The sequence below is a fragment of the Perca flavescens genome, chromosome 5 (assembly GCF_004354835.1).
Source record: "Perca flavescens isolate YP-PL-M2 chromosome 5, PFLA_1.0, whole genome shotgun sequence".
Taxonomy (NCBI): Eukaryota; Metazoa; Chordata; class Actinopteri; order Perciformes; family Percidae; genus Perca; species Perca flavescens.
In genome coordinates, this window is record NC_041335.1 from 11009664 (window position 1) to 11029347 (window position 19684).

The window sequence follows — 19684 nt, forward strand, 5'->3', positions numbered from 1 at the left end:
ATATCACAGGCCTGATATTTTAAGTTTAGAAAGGGAAATATTGATCTTCAGAAATACTGAGATTCAAAAGATATTTGTGTCTGAATCTGGTTCTACATGTTCAAGGGGAGTGGCATTTAATCTGTATTCAGTCTAAAGAGTAAATGATTGATTTCTGAGGGAAAATGGCAGATTTCTTTTAAATATAAATTCAGCTTTTCTTGATTATATTTTAAAACCAGCTCCCCATATCTTCAACAGCCTCACCAGAGTTTGACCATGCTTACTGCCTGCCCAGGTCTCCAATGTGGCTGGCTTCCCTGAATGGTACTGCTCTTCAAACCCACCAAACTCTTTAAGAGACTATGTTTTTAATCCAAAATGAAGTGCATTCTTTCGGGGGAAGTACCGAATACACAGTTTACACAAAACTTACAGTACCATAGTAACTTTGCTCCTAACTCGTGACTGTGAATCTTTTGAAAGGTCCCCTGTGTGCATTATTCACTTAAATAGCAAAAGCGTATTGCTCTTCTGATTCTGTTAATTACAGTTCCCTGCCAAGGACTTATTTTGCTGAGGCTGCACAACATGGCAATTAAGAGGAATGCTGGCATTATTGTTCTGGACCACACAAAAAAACATCTCTCCTTTATAACAATGTGTCATTAGGGATGCACTAATAAGGATTTGTGCCCCCCCCCCCCAAAAAAAATTATAACAGGGAATGTTTGGCTTTTAAAAACAAGTTGCCAACCTACACAGCATGCTGTTAAAGTATGCCACTACACGTTTTAGATAATTGGTTGTAATTCATACAATACAGTCATCTTAATTATAACCAGAAGTATGTAAACCCCACTTTTCAGACAGAAACAAAACCTATTTTTATGTGTATTCATCCATGAGGTGCCCTACGGCTAAAGTAATTTGTCTTCATCTGGGTCCGTGCAACTGGCGGCATGACCCATGATGTTTTTTGTTTTGGCAGAGCGCAGTCAGGACAGTGAGGTGGTGATGCTCTCTGACTCCAACTCCACCCAGGATGCCTTCACAGATCCCACCAGCTCACAAGACAGCAGCCACAAACCTGCTTCCGGGAAAGCCAGTTCGTCGTCGTCAGAAAGTACAACCCCCGTGAAGGACGGACAGTTCGCATCTGAGGACACAGGTACACTCGGACTGAAATGACTGATGTTTTCTGGCTACATTTCATTGTTTTAGCTGAATGTAATTAAATTATATAACAATACATACAAACGTATAAAACGTGAATGTGCACAAAAACCTGTTTTCAGGCTCCACATTAAGCAAAACAATTCAAGTCCCAAACTCTTTGATTTCCAATCTATTCTACTCAAGTGTCACATGCAGAACATTCCGGCATCCAGGCGGAAGAAAAGGTTATCCAGGAAGTAGTAGAAGCTGTGGTGGTGACCCTCCCTGAGGCTTCAGCCCCCAAGCTCTCGGGGGACCCTTGTCCTCATCCTCTGCCTGTCTCAGCCACCCCTCCAAAGGCAGCCCACTCTCAACAGGCTGCTCCTCAAACCCCCGCCAGTGAGGGAAAGAGGAAGCCAGAGCCCCCCGCTGAGGTGATCGAGGTGCCCAAGGCCCTGCCCACCGAGCGTGGTGACCAGAGACGAATGCTGGTAGAAATGTGCGTCCGTGCTCTCTTCCTCTGCCTCAGCCGCTTCCCTCAGCACTACAAGAGTCTCTACCGATTGGCCTTCTTCTACACCAACAGCAAGACCCACCAGGTCAGTCCACCCCTGTCAATTGATGTCACTAGTCCATTCTCATCGCATTTCCAAGGCCAAGTCATCCATTAAACCAAAGCCGTACACCTATAATCCGTATACCTCATTAATGGTGACATTTACAGAAGATGAGGTTTGCTAAGAATTCCCACAATTTGCTCAAAAGTCACAGACCTTTTGCATTAATTATTTCGTTGCCAAATATATCCGAGCTGTGATGGCTATTTGCTTTTGGTTTTTCTTGTGGGTCTGTGAGCTCTGCAGAAATACACGAGAAGCTGAAACAGCCTGTGTTAGCTTTAAGGCTCTGTGGGCAGAGGTGTACGTGGGCGGTAGCTCAGTGCTCTCTCAGCCAGTTTGGCACAGTGAGGTTGCGTTAAACTTTTCATTGGTGGCATCCTTCGTTCGGCACTCCATTTGTCGGACCTTTTTTTAATTCAGCCTTCAATAAGCGTAAATGGGGACTGGAAAGGTCCAAGCTCTTAAATATTTTATGTTTTGTAATATGCTCATTTGACCTCAGAGTACTATATCTGCAGCATTATGGGTTTTATGACTCCCAGTGGTAGTATCTCCCTAAAAGACAGCTTACTTTTTAAATTTATATTATTAATAACTACTAAAATTAATAAGTTCAATAAGGATAATTTCCTTGAGGCTCCATTAAATGTAGAATAACTTTTGAAAGAGTCTTCCACAGGTGGTAATGTTTCCCTCAGTTGTTGCCACCAGTGGAGTTATCAGCAGAAGTGGATGAAAGCAAATGCACCCTGCCAGTGACTTGATGACACAGTCAGCTGATATGATGTTGCACCTTTTGTTCCCACTCACATTGACAGGCCAGCTTTATCCTCATTCCAAAGATGGAAGGAGAGGGAGCCTGTCATTTTGTGATATAGCCTGCTGGAATTTATAAAGGATAACATGAAGTGGCGTTAGCTTGCCATCTTTTCAAACAGGGCAAGGCACCGGTGTTGACACTGATTTGTGACTCATCTGGCTGTGAAAAGAGGTCTGCATTTTTTCTGATTGCAAATGAGCATAATTTTCTCCTTTTTTCTGAATGTATTGAATATATTAATTACAGTATACATCTGTTCATCAATTCTGTCAATCTACTCTGATGGAGGAGGGCTATCCCCTTGGGTTTCTCAATTGGAAATCTGTTGTGGGTGTATATAAAAGTGTACGTTCAAGTTTTTTTTTTTTTCTTCAGTTTATTTTTTTATTTCCCGCCACAGAACCTACAGTGGGCCCGAGATGTGTTGCTAGGAAGCAGTGTCCCATGGCAACAGCTGAAGCACATGCCAGCACAAGGACTTTTCTGTGAAAGAAACAAGACAAACCTGTTCAATGTAAGTCATTTCACCAAGCCTGCATGTTTTTTCATGGATTTATTAATCCATAATAGCAACACCAAAAGTAGTTAAGATCTCGTTGTCCTCACGTTTGTGACTAATGAGCTGTGTGCTGTGAACGAATGATTGGCGTACCACAGCTAGGTTTACCCTTTTCACACATATTATTCACATAATTCAATTGGATGCACAAAAATCAGCCCTAAATATGGAATAACTAGAAACATGCGCTGCTATAAATGGAGTCACACAGTGGGAAATTGAGTGTTCTGCCCCTAAGAATTACAAGGCCTCTGCTGGGTTCCAGTGGAAGAGATTACCGTCAGAATCTATCATCTGTTCTGCATGTCAGTTTCACTTGAAGCAGATATTATATCTTTTCAATGTGTGCAAACGTGGCGTTCTTTTTGATTTGTTTCCTGTGTGATCTGTTGATGCCTAAAAGCTCACTTTTGTTACAGAGCAGATATTACAAGCAGAATGTCACATCATTTCAACATAACATATAAGTCACTTGGCATGTTTTGGTGTCGCACATTATTTAGGACTTAGTTGATTGTGTAGGCTGTAGAGTCAAATGATGACTCCAAACAGCTTCTGGTAACAGACTGTAGAAGTGATGTGGGCCAGGTCTGAGCTGGAGGAGAGCTCTGCAGTGCTCTGGCTCCCACTGGGTTCTCACAGAGCCCCTTCTGGAGGTAAACCTGCCACTGTGGCATACCAACTGTTGGAGCTTTACTGTTCCCTCCAAACGAATCTCTCTCTCTCTCTCTCTCTCTCTCTCTCTCTCTCTCTCTCTCTCTCTCTCTCTCTCTCTCTCTCTCTCTCTCTCTCTCTCTCTCTCTCTCTCTCTCTCTCAGGACAATACAAATCTTTCTAAATATTAATCAAACATGCCTGTTTTTTTATTGAATCTGAGTTCTGGGCAGTTATTAAATTAACAAAAAGTTGCGGAAACATCATTTTCACGAGAGCGACAGCGGATGAGGTTTTTTTTTTTTTCCATTGTAAATGAATAGCAAGGCATTGTTCAGCACACACGTTTTGCCAGGTAGAAGTTGATATTAAACCAGACCCTTTAGGCATGTCAATCTCAGCTAACCGCTGCGTTTCAGCCTGACGAATCACTCAGCGCCAGTGTTTGATAGATATATTATGTGTTTGAGTAATGACCAGCATGAGAGCTGCCACAAATAGACAAAGAGTGTTGATCACATATCCCACATATGGCATCTTTTTTAATGTCAAGGAGACTTGACTCTCAGCTGAGTAGGCACCTCAATAAGCCCGTTGGTGAATACTGAGTTCCCTAATGTAGGCCATGATGCCCTACTTTTCCTTCTTGCTTTGGCTGGGCTACACCAACTGGGGCCTGCAAAATGTAACCCACATATTGCTGTTTAGAAAATGATCCAGATGAGGTTGTGTTGCATTAATTATTGGTGTGGTTGTCAGCTGTTTGCTCTCTAGGAGGGCCCGCTCACTTTTAATCCAATGATAAACTAATAATGTAGTTGTTATTGAATTAAGTCACTGAGTCTCACGGACAAATAATTCATATTGTAATATGAATTCATGTTGCACCCTATTGTGATACATTGATACATTTGTATTGTATCACATTTGTGATACAAGGACATTTGGACTCTTTGTATGCTTTGCCACTTAATGGCTGTTTGACAATTTAAATGATAGCATGTATGTTTATGAACCAGTTTGCATGTTAAGAATCATAACCTAATGATATAGGTTATAATGCTGACGTAGTGCCAGGCCCTCTGGCTGCTTAGGACTACTGTCAAATGATCGTGAGGAGTCCCTGTGTGTTCACTCTGGCAGGGTGTTTCCTCCTCCCTCCTCCCCTCCGGCAAGACACTACACACACACACACACACACACACACACACACACACACACACACACACACTTGCTTACATATTTTTCCACCCACTCACACGTTCACTCTCTACCAAGCTCCAGAGAAAATGGATGTCCTTTTGGCTGCATTTCAGAAAATAGATCCATCCTGGTCTTGTAAATTTTCGGAAAACATGCGATACTATAAAGAGCATTCATGAATGTCAACTTTTTAAAGGTCTTGTTATACTAGCGTAGGATAGTCTTCTGGGGATTGCTTGCTACGTTTTTGATGTATGACTCAAACATTTGTGTGTTCAGCTGTGCAATGTGCTGTAGGTGGAGCTCCGCTCAGGAGAACCTTGTTATTCTTTTTTTAGGGGAGGAGTATTGGCCCAATGAATACATTTTGTAGAAGTTGATATTTTGATTTGCATGTTGGAGGGTTAAATCTGGCTGTCGGTGTGTTTCCCATTGCCTTCTCCTGCTCTGTGTTTACTTGAGCTTGACTTTTTTTTCAGCAGCTTTTTCCCTCACTCACAACAGGAAGCAGGAAAAACAAGGTGTGTTTGCTTAGTATGTTTATGGTGGCCAGCTGGAGAAACACGACCAGAGTTGAAAGACAGGAAAGGAAGAAGGTAAGGGCTGTTGGCTGAGGAAATACTGTGTGTACACAACACAATCTTATCTGTTCAGACAGCACTGTTCTTGAGTGTTTCTGTGGTTAATGGGGGCTTTACTCATACAAACCTGTTACCCGTTTTTTTGGTTCTTTTCACTTTTGATGTGCCATCCTCTTGATGCCTCCCACTGCACTGATGTGGTAGCACGGAGTTCATTTTTCAGCCAGTTTATGTTATCTTGTTCTTTTCCTGTTGCTCCGTCTTCAGGGTGATCACGCTCTACCCCTCCCCCTGGCTCTTATTCGCTCTACTCATCTCCTCTCTCTGTTGCACTCTTTCTGTTTCCTCATTACTCTCTCTCTCTAACTCCTCTGTTTGTGTGGGTGTGTAGTGGGCGGGAGTTTCTCGGCTTGCTTCCGATTGGCTGGCAAAGGCCTACGAGGATTGGCTGTACGCTGTGTGTAGTGCGAGAGAAAGGAAGGGAAGGGGGGGGAGAGAGAACTCCAGCAGGCTGGGGTCAGGGGAGGGCGGAGATAGAGTGCGTGGGTGTTGTTGTTGTTTTGAGATGGCAGGGTTTGAAAGCAGGAGAGGAATGAGTCTGCCTGTCTGTCAGTGACATACTGAGCTTATGGGCCCTGACTCCAGCGTTGTTTCTCCTCCTGCCAAGGCAGCTGCCATTCTCCTCTTCTTCTGTTCCTGCTCTGCCGTGTGCAGCTGTGCGTCCCTCTCCTTCTCTCCAGCAGCTCTCGCTGCCCTAGCACCCAAATGCAGCCCACCCCTTGCTCTCTGAGCGGGAGCCTCTTTCAGGGTGGAGGCGCTGCCAGGGCTGCTGGGGCTGCCACCGCCAGCAGGAAACTGTCCAAAAGAATACTAACACAGGCGCTGTGGAGTAGCTTTCTTTGGTGATGGTGAGTCGCTTTCTATCTTTCTCTCTGACTTCTACAAAATCCAGCGCAAGTTTGTGTTTCATTTTTGTGTGAACCGAGTTGCCGTTTCATTTTCTGAGAGTTTGTGGTATACTTAGTGTGGTCTTTTTAAATCCGTGGTACTCTTGTCGAATGGTACAGAACTGCAGAAGGAAATGCCTTTTAAGTAAGTCCTCCTGAAGGTCCTAATTGTTCAGATGGCTGCATGTAAGATTAAACAATGAGGAGAAGAATGGAGTATGATGTAAAATCACACCACCCACCCGCCAAGTGCTGGTAGCCTTAGCAGGTAACCAGCCATCTTCGATTCTTAAAATATCTTCAATCTAAAGTTGTAGTTTAGGTTTGAAATAGTGATATTGTTGTTACAGTAAGCTGCACTAGTTGCTACAAGAGACATTAACACTGAGATTGTGCAACTTCCCTGCACCTAGTAAGTTTTACCATGGGTCATATTTTGGTCATGTACCTTTCCTGTCACTGATGGCATGTCAAGACATGAGTAGATAAAGTTGATAAGACAACAGGTTGAGGATTTTCCTCCAGATGTTGTTCAGCAGGCAGCCAGCATTCTGTTTTGGCTCAGGCTTTTACACAAGGAAGTAGAGGGACTATCAGTACCTTGTCCCTGTTGGTCATCCTTTTTTTTTTTTTTTACCTTCATGCTGCATAAGTATTGCTTTGTGTTGCTGTTTTCAATACATAAATAAGTGACAAAGTAGGATTACTTAATGTGATGTTTCTAATAGTTCATCCTCAACCAAACAGATAAACCATTTTGGAACCAAAAATGATCTGAAGAAAGATCAGATTCCATTTGTACAAAAGGATTCTCTGGTCATGTAATTATCCCTTGTCCATGTTTGTTATGCATCTTAATCGGTCAGATGTTTGTGTGATGTATTGGCTACATCTGCCAAAGCTGTAGCTGCTCTAGATATCAAGATATCAAGCATTGGTCATATTTTCTCTCACAAAAACAAGAGGGGGGGATACTTAAAATCATTGCAGTTAAAATCATTGCAGTTAAAGTCTTACAAATGTGCTTTAGCTGTTGTGCTACAGCATAATCTGTGTAAAGCCATGGCTCTGCTTTCCCTAAACAGGTTTGCCGTGGTTGGATGGTTCTTTAACTACTCTCCTCTATTAGAGTTGTTTTTTTATATATATATATTTTTATATATATATATATATATATATATATATATATATATATATATATATATATATATATATATATATAAACAAAAAAAACAGAACAGATGCCTGTGTGTAGTTAAAAAAAAAAAAAAAAAAAAAAAAAAAAAAAAGATTTAGTTGCCTTCGTGAACTGAAAATGAGAAAATGCATCCTTGATTTAGGATTCATGAAAGAGTCTTGTGTGTAAACACAGGAGACTTGAGTTTCTCAGCTTTATATGGCCAGACACTTTATATGGCCAGACACTTTGTCCCTGAGCAGGCTATAAGTCCGTCCTCAGGAATGTGATTTGTTTTGATAGGTTTATTTTGCCTCTCTTTCCGGCTTTGTTCCTCTCCGGTGGCTTTGAAAATGTCATCTGACAGTCTGGAGCTGTCTGTGAGAAAGAGCACCACTCTCCCCAGTGCCTTTAGCAGCCGATAGAGCCATCATTTGTTTTGTTCCAATCTGATATGGTCATCTTTGTTTTGTCTCACACACATTTTCTGAGGCCAGAAGCTGTACTCTGCGCCATGTGCTGTATGACTGTACACAGCCTAGGCCACCATCTGCACTCGCATCAGTAGCTTCAGAGAGCAGAACCTCGCACGCTCCACCTGCTGAGAGGACATGTGCTCACAGAAAAAGGTGGACTCGTCCATCCAAAAAAGCACCTCATCACGCTTTCTGTGAAGGAGGACTGTTTGTTGGCAGCCAGGCTGCTGGTCTGTTGCATTGCATGGACAGAGCTGAGCACTAATGAGGCTGCCTATCATGTGCGCCCAGAGAAAAAGTCACCTCTCCTGCAGCTTTCCAATCCCCTCATTAGAGCTTTCTTGATTGAATGCCATGTTTTTACCTCTCATTACTTACTCTTCTTTCTCCTCTACTTTCCTGGCACTTTTTTTTAATGTGTCCCTGTTGATTGTTTCCGTGTGTCATACACTCCGTAGGCCTTTAGAAACCTGGAGTAGCAGCATAGAGCGTTCATAAATGCAGAATTTCACAAATTAACCTGTTGGCCTGTTGTCCATTCAAATGGGAAAGTAGTTGCATGAAGGCAACTCCTCCTAGATACTTTGAATATGTGTAACTGAACCATATTTTGACATCAAGTTCCTGCTCAACTAAAAGCCGAGGCCACACCAACTGCCACATTTAACTAGCAGTTTGTCGAGAACATAATAGTTTTGTTTATTGATCGTAGCACAGTCAAACTTAATTCAGATTCTGCTTTTCTTTTCTTTTTTTTTTCTCCTCCCTTCTTCAGGGCATCTGGCGTATTCCAGTAGATGAGATTGATCGCCCCGGAAGTTTTGCATCTCATATGAACCGATCCATTGTCCTCTTACTGGAGGTGCTGTCTCAGCTTAAGGATCACGATACTCTGTTGAAAGTCTCTTTCATGTTGCAGAGAACCCCTGACCAGGGAAAGTAAGGACCCACGTTGAATGTCATGCAGGTTTCTGTTTTATTCTGTTATGTATTTGTTCGATGACATCTCTCCTCTTGCTCCTTTTCTCTTCCATGAAGGAAGTATTTACGGGATGTTGATCGCCAGGTTTTGGCCAAGAGAGCATTTTTCCTAACTGTAAAAGTCCTGGAGGACAATCTGAACAGTCTCACTGGGGTAAGAAAGCACAAATCCCTACACACACACACGCACACACACACTCACTAAGAGCTGGGAGCCGCTCAGCATTTTAGACATCTGGCATGCCCCCACTTCAGGTTTTGACAGGTTTTGTTCTCTTTCAGGTGTCTGAGCAGCTTCACAAAGCGCCTGGGCCCTCCATGGGGGAGATGACCACAACGGACACATCCAACAGGCCCAGTTCAGAGGACAGCAAACATGCACTGCCTAAGAAGCCTGGACTCGCAGAGGGAGCCTGTGTCACAGACTCCGGGCCCAGGGAAGCCTCTCAGGCACAAGTCGTCACACCACCACCATCCATGGATAAAGGGAGTAAAGTTCAGGAGATCTATCCTGGCAAGGTGGAGACTGCTGGCAGTGAGGGGCACAAAGCAGGGTTGGAGGAACCCATGGAGCTGGACACTAGCCGCTGGATGAGGCCCTCTATTACCACAGATTCTCAGGGCAACCAGGCGGAGGCTGAGACCTCCCTGAGTGCAGCGGAGCCCCAGCAGAAAGTGACTGACAGCAGCCGGACACCAGAGCTGTCCCTAGAGGAGCTAAGTATCAGCTCCAGGCAGCAGCAGCTCCAAGCCTTGGCACCAAAGGTCACCGTGGCAGCCAGTGGGACTGATCAGGGCTTACCACGTAGGCCAAACAGGAAAAGGAAGCTTCTTGAAGATGTGGAGTCTGGTAAAACGTTACTGCTTGATGCCTATAGGGTGTGGCAGCAAGGCCAGAAAGTCATGACGTATGACCTGGCACGCATTGAGAAGATCATGTCAGAGACTTATATGCTCATAAAACAGGTAAAGATGTACACGGATATCTTTGTTTTGTTGTGCATGCGCAGGTGGCATTATCAGGGTTTTCCCTTGGTTTTTAGAGCACTGGATGATTATTTAATTATGTCATCGCACAATTTATTTGCATAAAGCTTGGTGGTTGTCGGTTGCAGCGAGCGAGAGGTCACTAAAGCAAAACTTGGAGGAGCAGGTTGTCCACCTTAAAGGTCCAATGTGTAGGAATTTCTCCCATCTAGCGTTGAGATCATATATCGCAATCAACTCTCTCGCACCACGCAGTTCAAAGTACGTATTACAGCTACGGTAGCCTTCACGCTTTTTTCTGATGACGCCGGTCTCTTGCTCTTTTCAATATCCAGTATGTCGTATATGTCCCTTACCGGCTAACGTATTTCAAGATGCGTCTACCCCAGTTCATGCGAATGCAGATGTAAAATTACAAGCCAAAAGGAATACTTGGAATTGATGGTGGTGGTAAATTTTCATGAAAAAGGACAAGTTTGTGAACGCGCAACACAGATTTTGATAATGAACAACTAAGCACGTTACACACTGGACCTTTTTAAAGATCAGCCCACGTTCAGTTAGTGAGCCTGTGCTGAAGTTGTCGCCAGTTCCGTGCCGGCAAACCCCTTTCACTTAAACCAGCAGGTAGCAAGCAAGACACGGGATCTTGGCTTGGGTCTTGAGGAGTTGTAGCATTTCTTTTTTTCACCAACAAATAAACTGTACACACACTGCAGTGCTGCGTTCACACGCTATAATGTTATTGCTAACTTCATACTCATCAGCAATCGCGCCTCTCTCTCTCTGTTTCCCTCTCTCTCCACCGCACGCTGCCGCTGTGTGTGCAACATGCATGGTGTGCGGTAGTGTGGCTGTGACACGGTTTGTGCCACTGTGTATTTGAACCCTCTTGCGTCACGTGTGCAGAAGCACATTGGAAACGATGGGTTCCAGAGCGCCGCAGTGCCGTTGCCGCCTTTTGCGAAGTCATGCATGCTTGAAATGAGCCCTCTACAATAAATTTTGCTTGTGGAACCCCCCTTCTAACTGAATTAGTAACACAACAGCCACTGTAGAAGAGGGACTTTCCCTCTTTCAAACACTGCCATGAAATGGCTCATAGTGTGGTTTTGTTTTTACTTTCAGTAACCCAAAGTCAACCTCAGTTTCTTCTGCTGTTACTCCTAAAACAGGCTGCTGACTCCAAAAGTAGCCCCAGTGGGGATTTTTAAGATGAATTGGGATTTATTTATTTTTTACATCATGATGTCACAAGTAGGTGGGCAGCTGCTGTGGATCAGTCATTGTTGATTTATTTATTATTTCCAATCAAACTTGTCAAAAAGTAAACATGTGTAGTGGCATTGTGCTATCCCAGAGACAAAATCTCTCTGTGAAATGATTGCTAAATTTTAGGACTATTAGGCAAAATGTATTATTGTTATATCTTTATAGTAACTTCTGACTGGCCGTATACAACGTGAAATTCATAAATCGTTATGTTATGTAGAAGCGAGAAGTTTCCTCATATATCTCGAAGAAAAAATGTTCCTCAGTTGTTGAAAATGAGTCCAACTTCACACAGTGCTTTCTGTGGCATTGATGATGTAGTTGCAGAACAACAGCCCACATCAGCTTATGTAGCCATATTGAGCTGAAGATCGATGCTGGCCGTACAGAAGTTGCCATGTCATTTGCTGTGTGATGCGGGAGAGCTGTAGCTGGAGTACAGCACAGTAGGCGAGGGACAGCTGAAGAGGGGAAAGAAGAAATCTGATGAGAAGGGCCAGCTTCAGTAGCTTTTTTTTTTTTTGTGTGTGCTTGGGTTACAGCTAGGATGTTTTTCCATTGCTCTTTAACAGACAGCAAAGAGAATAATTTCTCAGACACAGCCAGAGAGTAGCTATAACCAGGCATGACATGTTTCCTGTCATCAAATTGTTGTGCAATTAATATGCCTGCCCTGGACATTTTCCAGAAGCATCTTCTGTTTGTGCACCTACTTGCACAAACTGCAGACGCTTTGTGGTTTTGTGGTCGGCTGCATTGCACAGCTGCATGCGGTTATAGTTTAGATCTATATCTTGCATCTTTTTTTTTTTAATCCTTATTTCTGTTTTTGTTAATAGTTCTCCATATTCCGGTCAGATATTTTTCTTTCTTTCAGCTCGCTCTTAAGGTGGTAAATTTGAAAAGAGTTCCTAAATCGTGTGTTCTAGACACAAAACCGTACGTCCTGGGGCGACCTCTAGCTCACCCAGTAGCGTGAGCCCCATAAACTATATGTGGTTTGGCAAGGAAGGTTTGCAGTGAGTTAGACATGAATTGAATGCAGAGGGCTGTCCTTTGTGATGCACTGAACATTGACTCAGTCCATTTACTTATTGGCATCATTTAAAAAACTAGAATGAGGCTACTGTAAAATTCCTCCCTTTGGGGGGAGTCCCCGAACGGCTGCATCCAACAGGCTGCTGGAGGGAACATAATAGCTGTGTGAACAAGATTACTGCTGCGTGTACCATGTTGGGCAGTAGCTAAGCTCGCTAACTTCCACACATCAACTCGCTGTACAGGACCTTCATTAAGGCTGAGCAATTTTATCAATTCTGCGATATAAATCGATATTTTATTCCCCAAGAAAGTATCGATTTTTATGCCGCGAGTATCGATACATAAGTCCCATTCAATTCCCCCGTGTTTACCCCCGTGCGCATTGCAGGAAGAGCGATTTGGTCAGCCAGCCGCTAGTGTCGCTGTAGAGCAGCCAACGTCAACTGGCGGCCCGCCGCCAAAGCTTTTAGTCTGGCCCCCAGAATAATCATGAATTCACAAAATGTAAAGAGGAAAAACTGTGTTCTGTTATTTATCATTTCAAGCATTTAGAGCAAAAACCCAGCCCCCTGTAGTTACATCTCTATTCACATGCCGGGATTCTGTACAGCGATGACCGAGCTCCACGCACATGGCTGAGCCGAGATGTGTGTGCGTTAAAACACACACACAGCTGAGCCGAGATGCGTGTGCGCGTTAAAGGTTAAAACACGCAGCACCTGACTGGGAACGATACAGAGTTACCAACGGCCGCTGGGGCAGATGAACTCACGCTGGTCTCTTTCCTGTAAATAGGCTACAATTAAACCTTCGTGAGTAGAAAGTCAATACTTATCAATGCACTCACCTGTGTAGACTGGCATAAACATGTAGAAAGCCATATTTCAATCTGCTCTCTCTGCTCAGTCCACCGCGCTGTTTTACGCAAACGCAGCTCTACTCTGCAAATAGCGAATTTTTACTAACAAGCTAAAACAAAAGCTGTCGGTTTGTAGTCTAACTGTTTATCTTAGGTTGCCGACATTTTGACAAATTCTTGTAAACCTCACTGCTGGCTGAACAAACCAAACCCTCCGCTAGAGCGCACAATCTGGAGCTACTTAATATGCACATGAATGACGCGATCGTTATGTTCGAGTGATGATTCTGGTTGTATTATTTTGCAACATCATCGTTTCATTGCAAATGAGGCATACATGACGAGTGCATAGCCTGCTTATCAGTCATTAATCATTAAAGCTGGGCTTTTGGCTTTTCCACGTCAACTTTTCGCTTCAGCCTCTTTGACCGTGACGTGTTTACCTGACAACAGCCTTTCTTTCTGCAAGCATTTTCCACCAATCAGGATGCTGCATACTACAATAATTTTTCCATAGACTTCCACAGACTTTAACCATCACTCCTCAGTGAACTGCCTCCTAGTCTGAGATCTTTTTCTAGTTAAAGAGCTAGTTATCATTAGGGAGTTTCCATGTTTTTTCAAATCGTATCGTATCGTTGGCTGAATATCGTGATATATATTGTATCGTGAGCTGTGTATCGTATCGTGAGATTAGTGTATCGCTACAGCCCTAACCTTCATGTGAGCCCTTTTTTTGCTGGTGCTATGATCAGAGGCAGGAGACATCCTACTTGCTTTGATACAGAATCAGAAGAATATGTTGTCGGTTTGGCTTTTAGTGTGGAGAAATGGTGAGTAATTAACATGGCGTGTACAGAGGTCACCTCAGAAATGTATGATGAATTTGCAGTATACACACTCACTGCGGCAGTGTTGCATCAGGAGGTTTTACTAAAGATAAAAAAAAAATGTGTGAAAAGATTTGACACTGTGGATTATAACCACGAGCATATGAAGTATGTGTTGCTCTGCTCTAATGTCCTTGTTCTGCTGTCTCAGGTTGATGAGGATGTAGCCCTGGACCAAGCTGTGAAGTTCTGCCAGATACAGTTGGCCACTTCTGCCCAAAGACAGGTAAAACACTTCAACTCTGCATGCTCATCTGACATCCTTCTACTACCTTGTCGGCCTTAGGCGTCGTAGCTCATACTACAGTTTACATTTATATAGAGAGCTAAATGTACATTCTATCTATCTCTGTTTCATCCAAGTTGATGCCAAATACTTTTTCCCCCTCGTGTAATGGAATCGGTCTTACATGGTAAAGCTTCTAAGATTTAAGGCTTTACTCGAGACAAGTTCATAATGCAGCAGCAGTATTTCAGTGTCACTGTTTTACATAGCCTTTTTAAATGAATAGCCAAAGAAAATATCCACAACCCTGTTTTAGATTGCAGCAGGTAAAGGTTTAACCAAGCAGATAATGTCGGGGAAAGCTGCGACCGTCATGGCACCTCACTGACATTACTCGAGATTAATTAAAGTCTGGTCTCCAGCATGGCAAACTTATGCTTTACCAGCCAAGCTAAAAATATCTATCAGAGTTGTCTTGATGTTGCACACCCCACCCATTTGCCAATCCAAGTAGGATGAATGCTAATTTTACTTGTCTGCTGTTTAGCTTATAATAGCAAGTTTAAGAATAGATGTTTTGTCAAATTAGCATGCAGCATCTGTAGTAAGATGTGCTAAATATGAATAACTTCAGGCTTCAGCCTGCCAGTGTTAAATATAGGCCAAAGCGTGGCGTGAATGTCCCTTCAGCCTCACTCCGTAGTTAAACTCGACATTGGTTTCAACTGAGCATCGGAATGCATGTTGCTTATCTGCACAGGCAACGTGCATATGATTTACAAGACAAAGTGACAGAATGATCTAAATACATAACTGTGTGTCTAATTGTAGTAACTCTAATTGGTTCAGCTGGTGCTAAACCAACTATTAGCTCAGCTTTGTCTTCAGTACTCATATTCTTCATTGAATTATAAGCTGCTCGGTGACTTCCCCTTCCTCATATCCCTCCTCCTGCCCACACAGTCAACAAGGGTATCTCTGCCCACATCCTGTTGTCACGGTGATGTTCCCCAAACCTCAGGCTCATGAGAAGTAGCTGTGAGCAGATAAATCTCTGTTTTCCTAGTTCACTGATCGCATCATCTTATTTTCTGCATGAATCTTTTTGTCGCCTTTGTTAGTTTTGTCTGTTACATTCGTCCGTCTCATTTTCACGCATAAACACACGACACAGAGATGATGCAGATGAGGCACAGAGCTGGAATTAGAATCTGTATTTACAGAAACGGCTGTGCAACGTACAGACTTCAAACTCATCAAACTTTTTAATTTGAAAACTTGTTATTTCATTATGGCCATTTATTATTAAATTGTTGACTAATAGTTAAAATCTTATACAGTGCTGCTCATGAGTTTAGGAACCCATGCTAAAGTTGACTAAAAAGAGGAATGAAAAAAATCATCTTTTGGAAATTGATCTTAATGCCTTAAATGAACAAATTAGGAAAAATCCAACCTTTTAAGGACACCAATTCTCTTTGTGAATGAATATTGTATTGTAAATAAATAAATGTTCTTCCTTAAAATACAGGGGGCATAAGTATAGACACCCATATGTTATATTCCCATAGAGGCATTATTAAAAGCCAGTTATTTCATGGATCCAGGATACTATGCATCCTGATAAAGTTCCCTTGGCCTTTGGAATTAAAATAGCCCCACATCACCACATACCCTTCACCATACCTAGAGATTGGCATGGGGTACTTTCCATAAAATCATCTCTCAATGCAAAAAAAACCAGCTATTAGGCTAACTGAAATAAAACCATGCCAATCTCTAGGTGTGGTGAATGGTAATTAGCCTGCATGTGTGTGTTCTCGTTTTCCCTTGATGCGGAAAAGATGCTTCTGCATACTAGCTTTTTCTGCAGTCTGATCTAACTGCTGTTTATGTGCAGTTATTGTGCCACCAGCTCCTGCCGTGTTTTTTTTTTATTTGGTTGCACTTCTTTGTAGTGGGAAATGTGAGTAGGCACCTTGGAGTTCTCAGCTCGAGGGCACGAAACATTCTTGCCTGCTTCTTACAGATTTCACACGTCCCTTCAAGCCCCCACAAGTGCAGAGCGAGCTCTGCTCGCATAGTGCTCAGCCGGAAAATTGGCCATGTTGCGCTCTGTGTATTGTTTGCTCCCCCTTAGTTCGATGCCGTGTCAGGAGGAAAGCATGACAAGGCTCTTTGTTACTGTAACTCAATCAACGCCTGGTATATTTTCATAATCTTGAGATGGCACAGCTCTTTGAGGGACTTGGAGGGTGCTTCATTAAAACACTCCAGTCTCTCCTCCTGTGTACCAGCAGGCTTGGAAGAATGTTGAGGTGTTACTCATCAAAGAATATGGACATTTGCCTCACAAAGTAGCTGTGGTGTATGTCCCATTTTGGCAGGCAATTTAATTGAAATGTTCGCTTGGCCGGTCTTTCAATTGTGTTGGAAAGATGACCAAACCTGAACACAGCTGCTCTAATCGGATTTTAAAGCCCCATCTCGATAATTACACGTAACCATCTTTCAATTCACGTCGTGGGTCCTCGGTCTGGCTGCCAGCAGCCCACTCCCACCAGCACACAGCAAACACTTGAGGAACCTACAGGCTGGTTGCATGCCATGTATGTGCCGCAATTCTCTCAGGTACAGTGTTTTTCGAATACACACACGGTCCAGCTGACTTGTTGGTGTCTTTGTTGGCGATGTTTAATTCATGAGGTCTGAATCATCAAAGTGGGCTGTGGAGCTGCTGCGTGCTTGAAGCTGCTCTGTGTTAAGCTGAAGGATCTGTCCAAGCTTTTCGGAAGGCTACCGTCTGTTTGGCTACTTAAACTCCCAGCAGAGAGCCTGAGAAAAATGGTATGAGAGCTCTGTTATTGCCAAATTATCTTGAGCTAGCATGCATCGGTCATGACAGTAGTGTGGTACTGAACGTTGCCCTTTGGCTTTTGAAATCTTGACAAAACTGGAAGACATTTTATAATGTACCTCTGACATAGGAGCACTCTCTGTGGTAAATCTGAAGTCCTATTCACATGCTGCCATAATTAAGGCAGTACAATTCCACTGGTTATACAATAATTTCTTTAGCTAGTTACATATTGCCACAGCTCAAACATTAGACTGAAAAGCTGGTTTTACAGGTGGATAAATGCTAGTTTTCATCCAACTTTTCATCCATTTTAAATTGAAAACTAGAGAAGGTGTATTCTGTGCTCCTCGGTGTTGCCATGACAGCGGCTGTGGGAGCAGGGCGGCTGTTGTCACAGGTTGTTTGTGCAGCTCTTGTGTTTGTAAGTGGTCCTCAGAAGGACACACGGGGAAAGTGGCTCAGAGGGATGTAGCGTGGTGTAGAGCTGAGATCCCTACACTGAATCCAGCACACAAAGTAAGCCTCTAAACCCCTGGGGGACGGCATTGCAACTCTGTAAAGGATTTCATTTCATTACTGCTAATGTGTCAGAGCCTACACTGATATTGCTGATGTGTTGTGGTATCGACTGTGGCTCACTCGGTTTCTCTGGCTCGGAGTCTCTAGCCAGATTCTGTCTCCAGGGAGTACGTACAGCTCTCAGAGGAGGGTTAACGCCGCAGAGGGATCCCACCTCCTCACGACCACTGCTCTTCTTCTGTCTCCAGCAGGCTGCAGGCGATGCCCCGACCACACCCAAGTACACCAAGGAGCACCGAGACCTCTTCTTCCCGGCCTCCCTGCCGACTCCCGTCTTGCTCAGCCACGCCGCCTGCCACCCGCTGTCCAGCCCGGAGGGTCAGACCAAAGTGGCGTACGAGCCGCTGAGCAAGTTGTCCAGACCACAAGCTTCGGGCTTCCACGATCAGGCACAGCACCGGAGAGCAGCTAGCCTCCCTGCTGCAGCCATGGCCTTCCTACCACACACAGGTACGGTGGCCTCCACTCCAACACATGTACATACAGTCTGTTTAATGTACACACATATATTACAGTTGTTGCACTCTCTAAAGCTAGGAAGAATTTAGAGATAAAATGCTCTTTTGGTTGAAATTGGTAATAATGCTGGTGTAGTGTAAAACTAGTTGTTGAGGTGAAGCTTTGCAGTTGTCAGTTCAGTTTGTAAAGACAGAAAGTGCTTTAGTCCAGCAGGGGGCGCCTGTGGACTTCCACAGATCTGTTACATAACAGCAGACTCTGCTCCCCTTATATTTTGCCTTTTGGGTTTTGTCAGCACAAGAGTTTTATGTCTCGGTGTCCTCCAGACTGTGACTCTTTCTCCGAGCTTCTGATTGGTTTGGCAGAATAATCACTGAGCCTCGGAGGGAATATTCTGGCCCTGCTGTTTCAACAAAGATGCAATTCAGATGCAAGATAGATAGATAGATAGATAGATAGATAGATAGTAGGGGTGGGAATCACCAGAGGCCTCACGATACGATATCATCCCGATACTTATGTCACGATACGATATTATTGCGATTTTAAACATATTGCAATATTCTGCGATATATTGCAATGTATTACCTTTTTTCCAACTTCAGATTTTCCCCAATTTCAAATGATGTCCCAAAAGGACAATTTTGTCAACATCTGTTGTATCTAAAAAGATAGAGTTCTCTGTTTGTTCATCTCACTTCAATTTTATTGGTGCAAAATGGGATTGTCAAGCAGACAAACTGACCAACACATATATCATAAAAGATCGATACTTGGCGTCTGTGTATCGATACAGTATTGCCACGAAAAATATCGCGATACTATGCTGTATCGATTTTTTTCCCCCACCCCTAATAGATAGATGGATGGATGGATGGATGGATGGATGGATATATATATGTGTGTATATATGCATATATACACATATATACATATACACATATAATATTTCTGTCAAACGCGGAGACCCCATCACGGTGACATCTTGACAATAAAACAACCAGAGAAAAAATAAGAGACACGATTTCGGCGTCTCAAGTTATGGAGGCTGTTGGAAGAGAGGACGAAAGCTCGCCACGCGGGGCCAAGACCCCCCGAATTTAAGGTTTCTACTTGTAACAAAATGCCCTTAACAAGGCGTTAAATGTTTTCCAAAAGCTGGAAAACGTGACAATTCAAAGATTATGACCAAGAAAAATATCCGCTACAACGAGCTTGCTTTAATGGCGACGGGTCGCCAAACAAGAACCTGAGAGACCCGGATGTTTCTTGTACCGCTTGCAAATCTGTTTAGTAGAGGCCCAGCTAAGTATTGTGGGAAATGTAGTGCTAAAACATTCGTCAGCTATGTAATGT

At 43.3% G+C, this 19684-nt stretch overlaps 1 protein-coding gene across 7 annotated transcripts in view; it reads left to right on the plus strand.

The window, feature by feature from the left end:
• Positions 1–19684, plus strand: part of cabin1 (calcineurin binding protein 1) — a 42267-nt gene that overhangs the window by 18004 nt on the left and 4579 nt on the right. For 2 of the 7 annotated variants that reach the window (XM_028578541.1, XM_028578545.1), the window contains exons 28-37: positions 241–306; positions 971–1150; positions 1342–1736; positions 2978–3091; positions 5476–5589; positions 8950–9113; positions 9213–9309; positions 9438–10121; positions 14356–14430; positions 18058–18319. In XM_028578541.1, coding sequence (XP_028434342.1) covers positions 241–306; positions 971–1150; positions 1342–1736; positions 2978–3091; positions 5476–5589; positions 8950–9113; positions 9213–9309; positions 9438–10121; positions 14356–14430; positions 18058–18319 — 2151 coding nt within the window. The remainder of the gene's footprint in view (positions 1–240; positions 307–970; positions 1151–1341; positions 1737–2977; positions 3092–5475; positions 5590–8949; positions 9114–9212; positions 9310–9437; positions 10122–14355; positions 14431–18057; positions 18320–19684) is intronic. The other 5 variants (XM_028578543.1, XM_028578546.1, XM_028578542.1 and 2 more) reach the window with 4 other exon arrangements.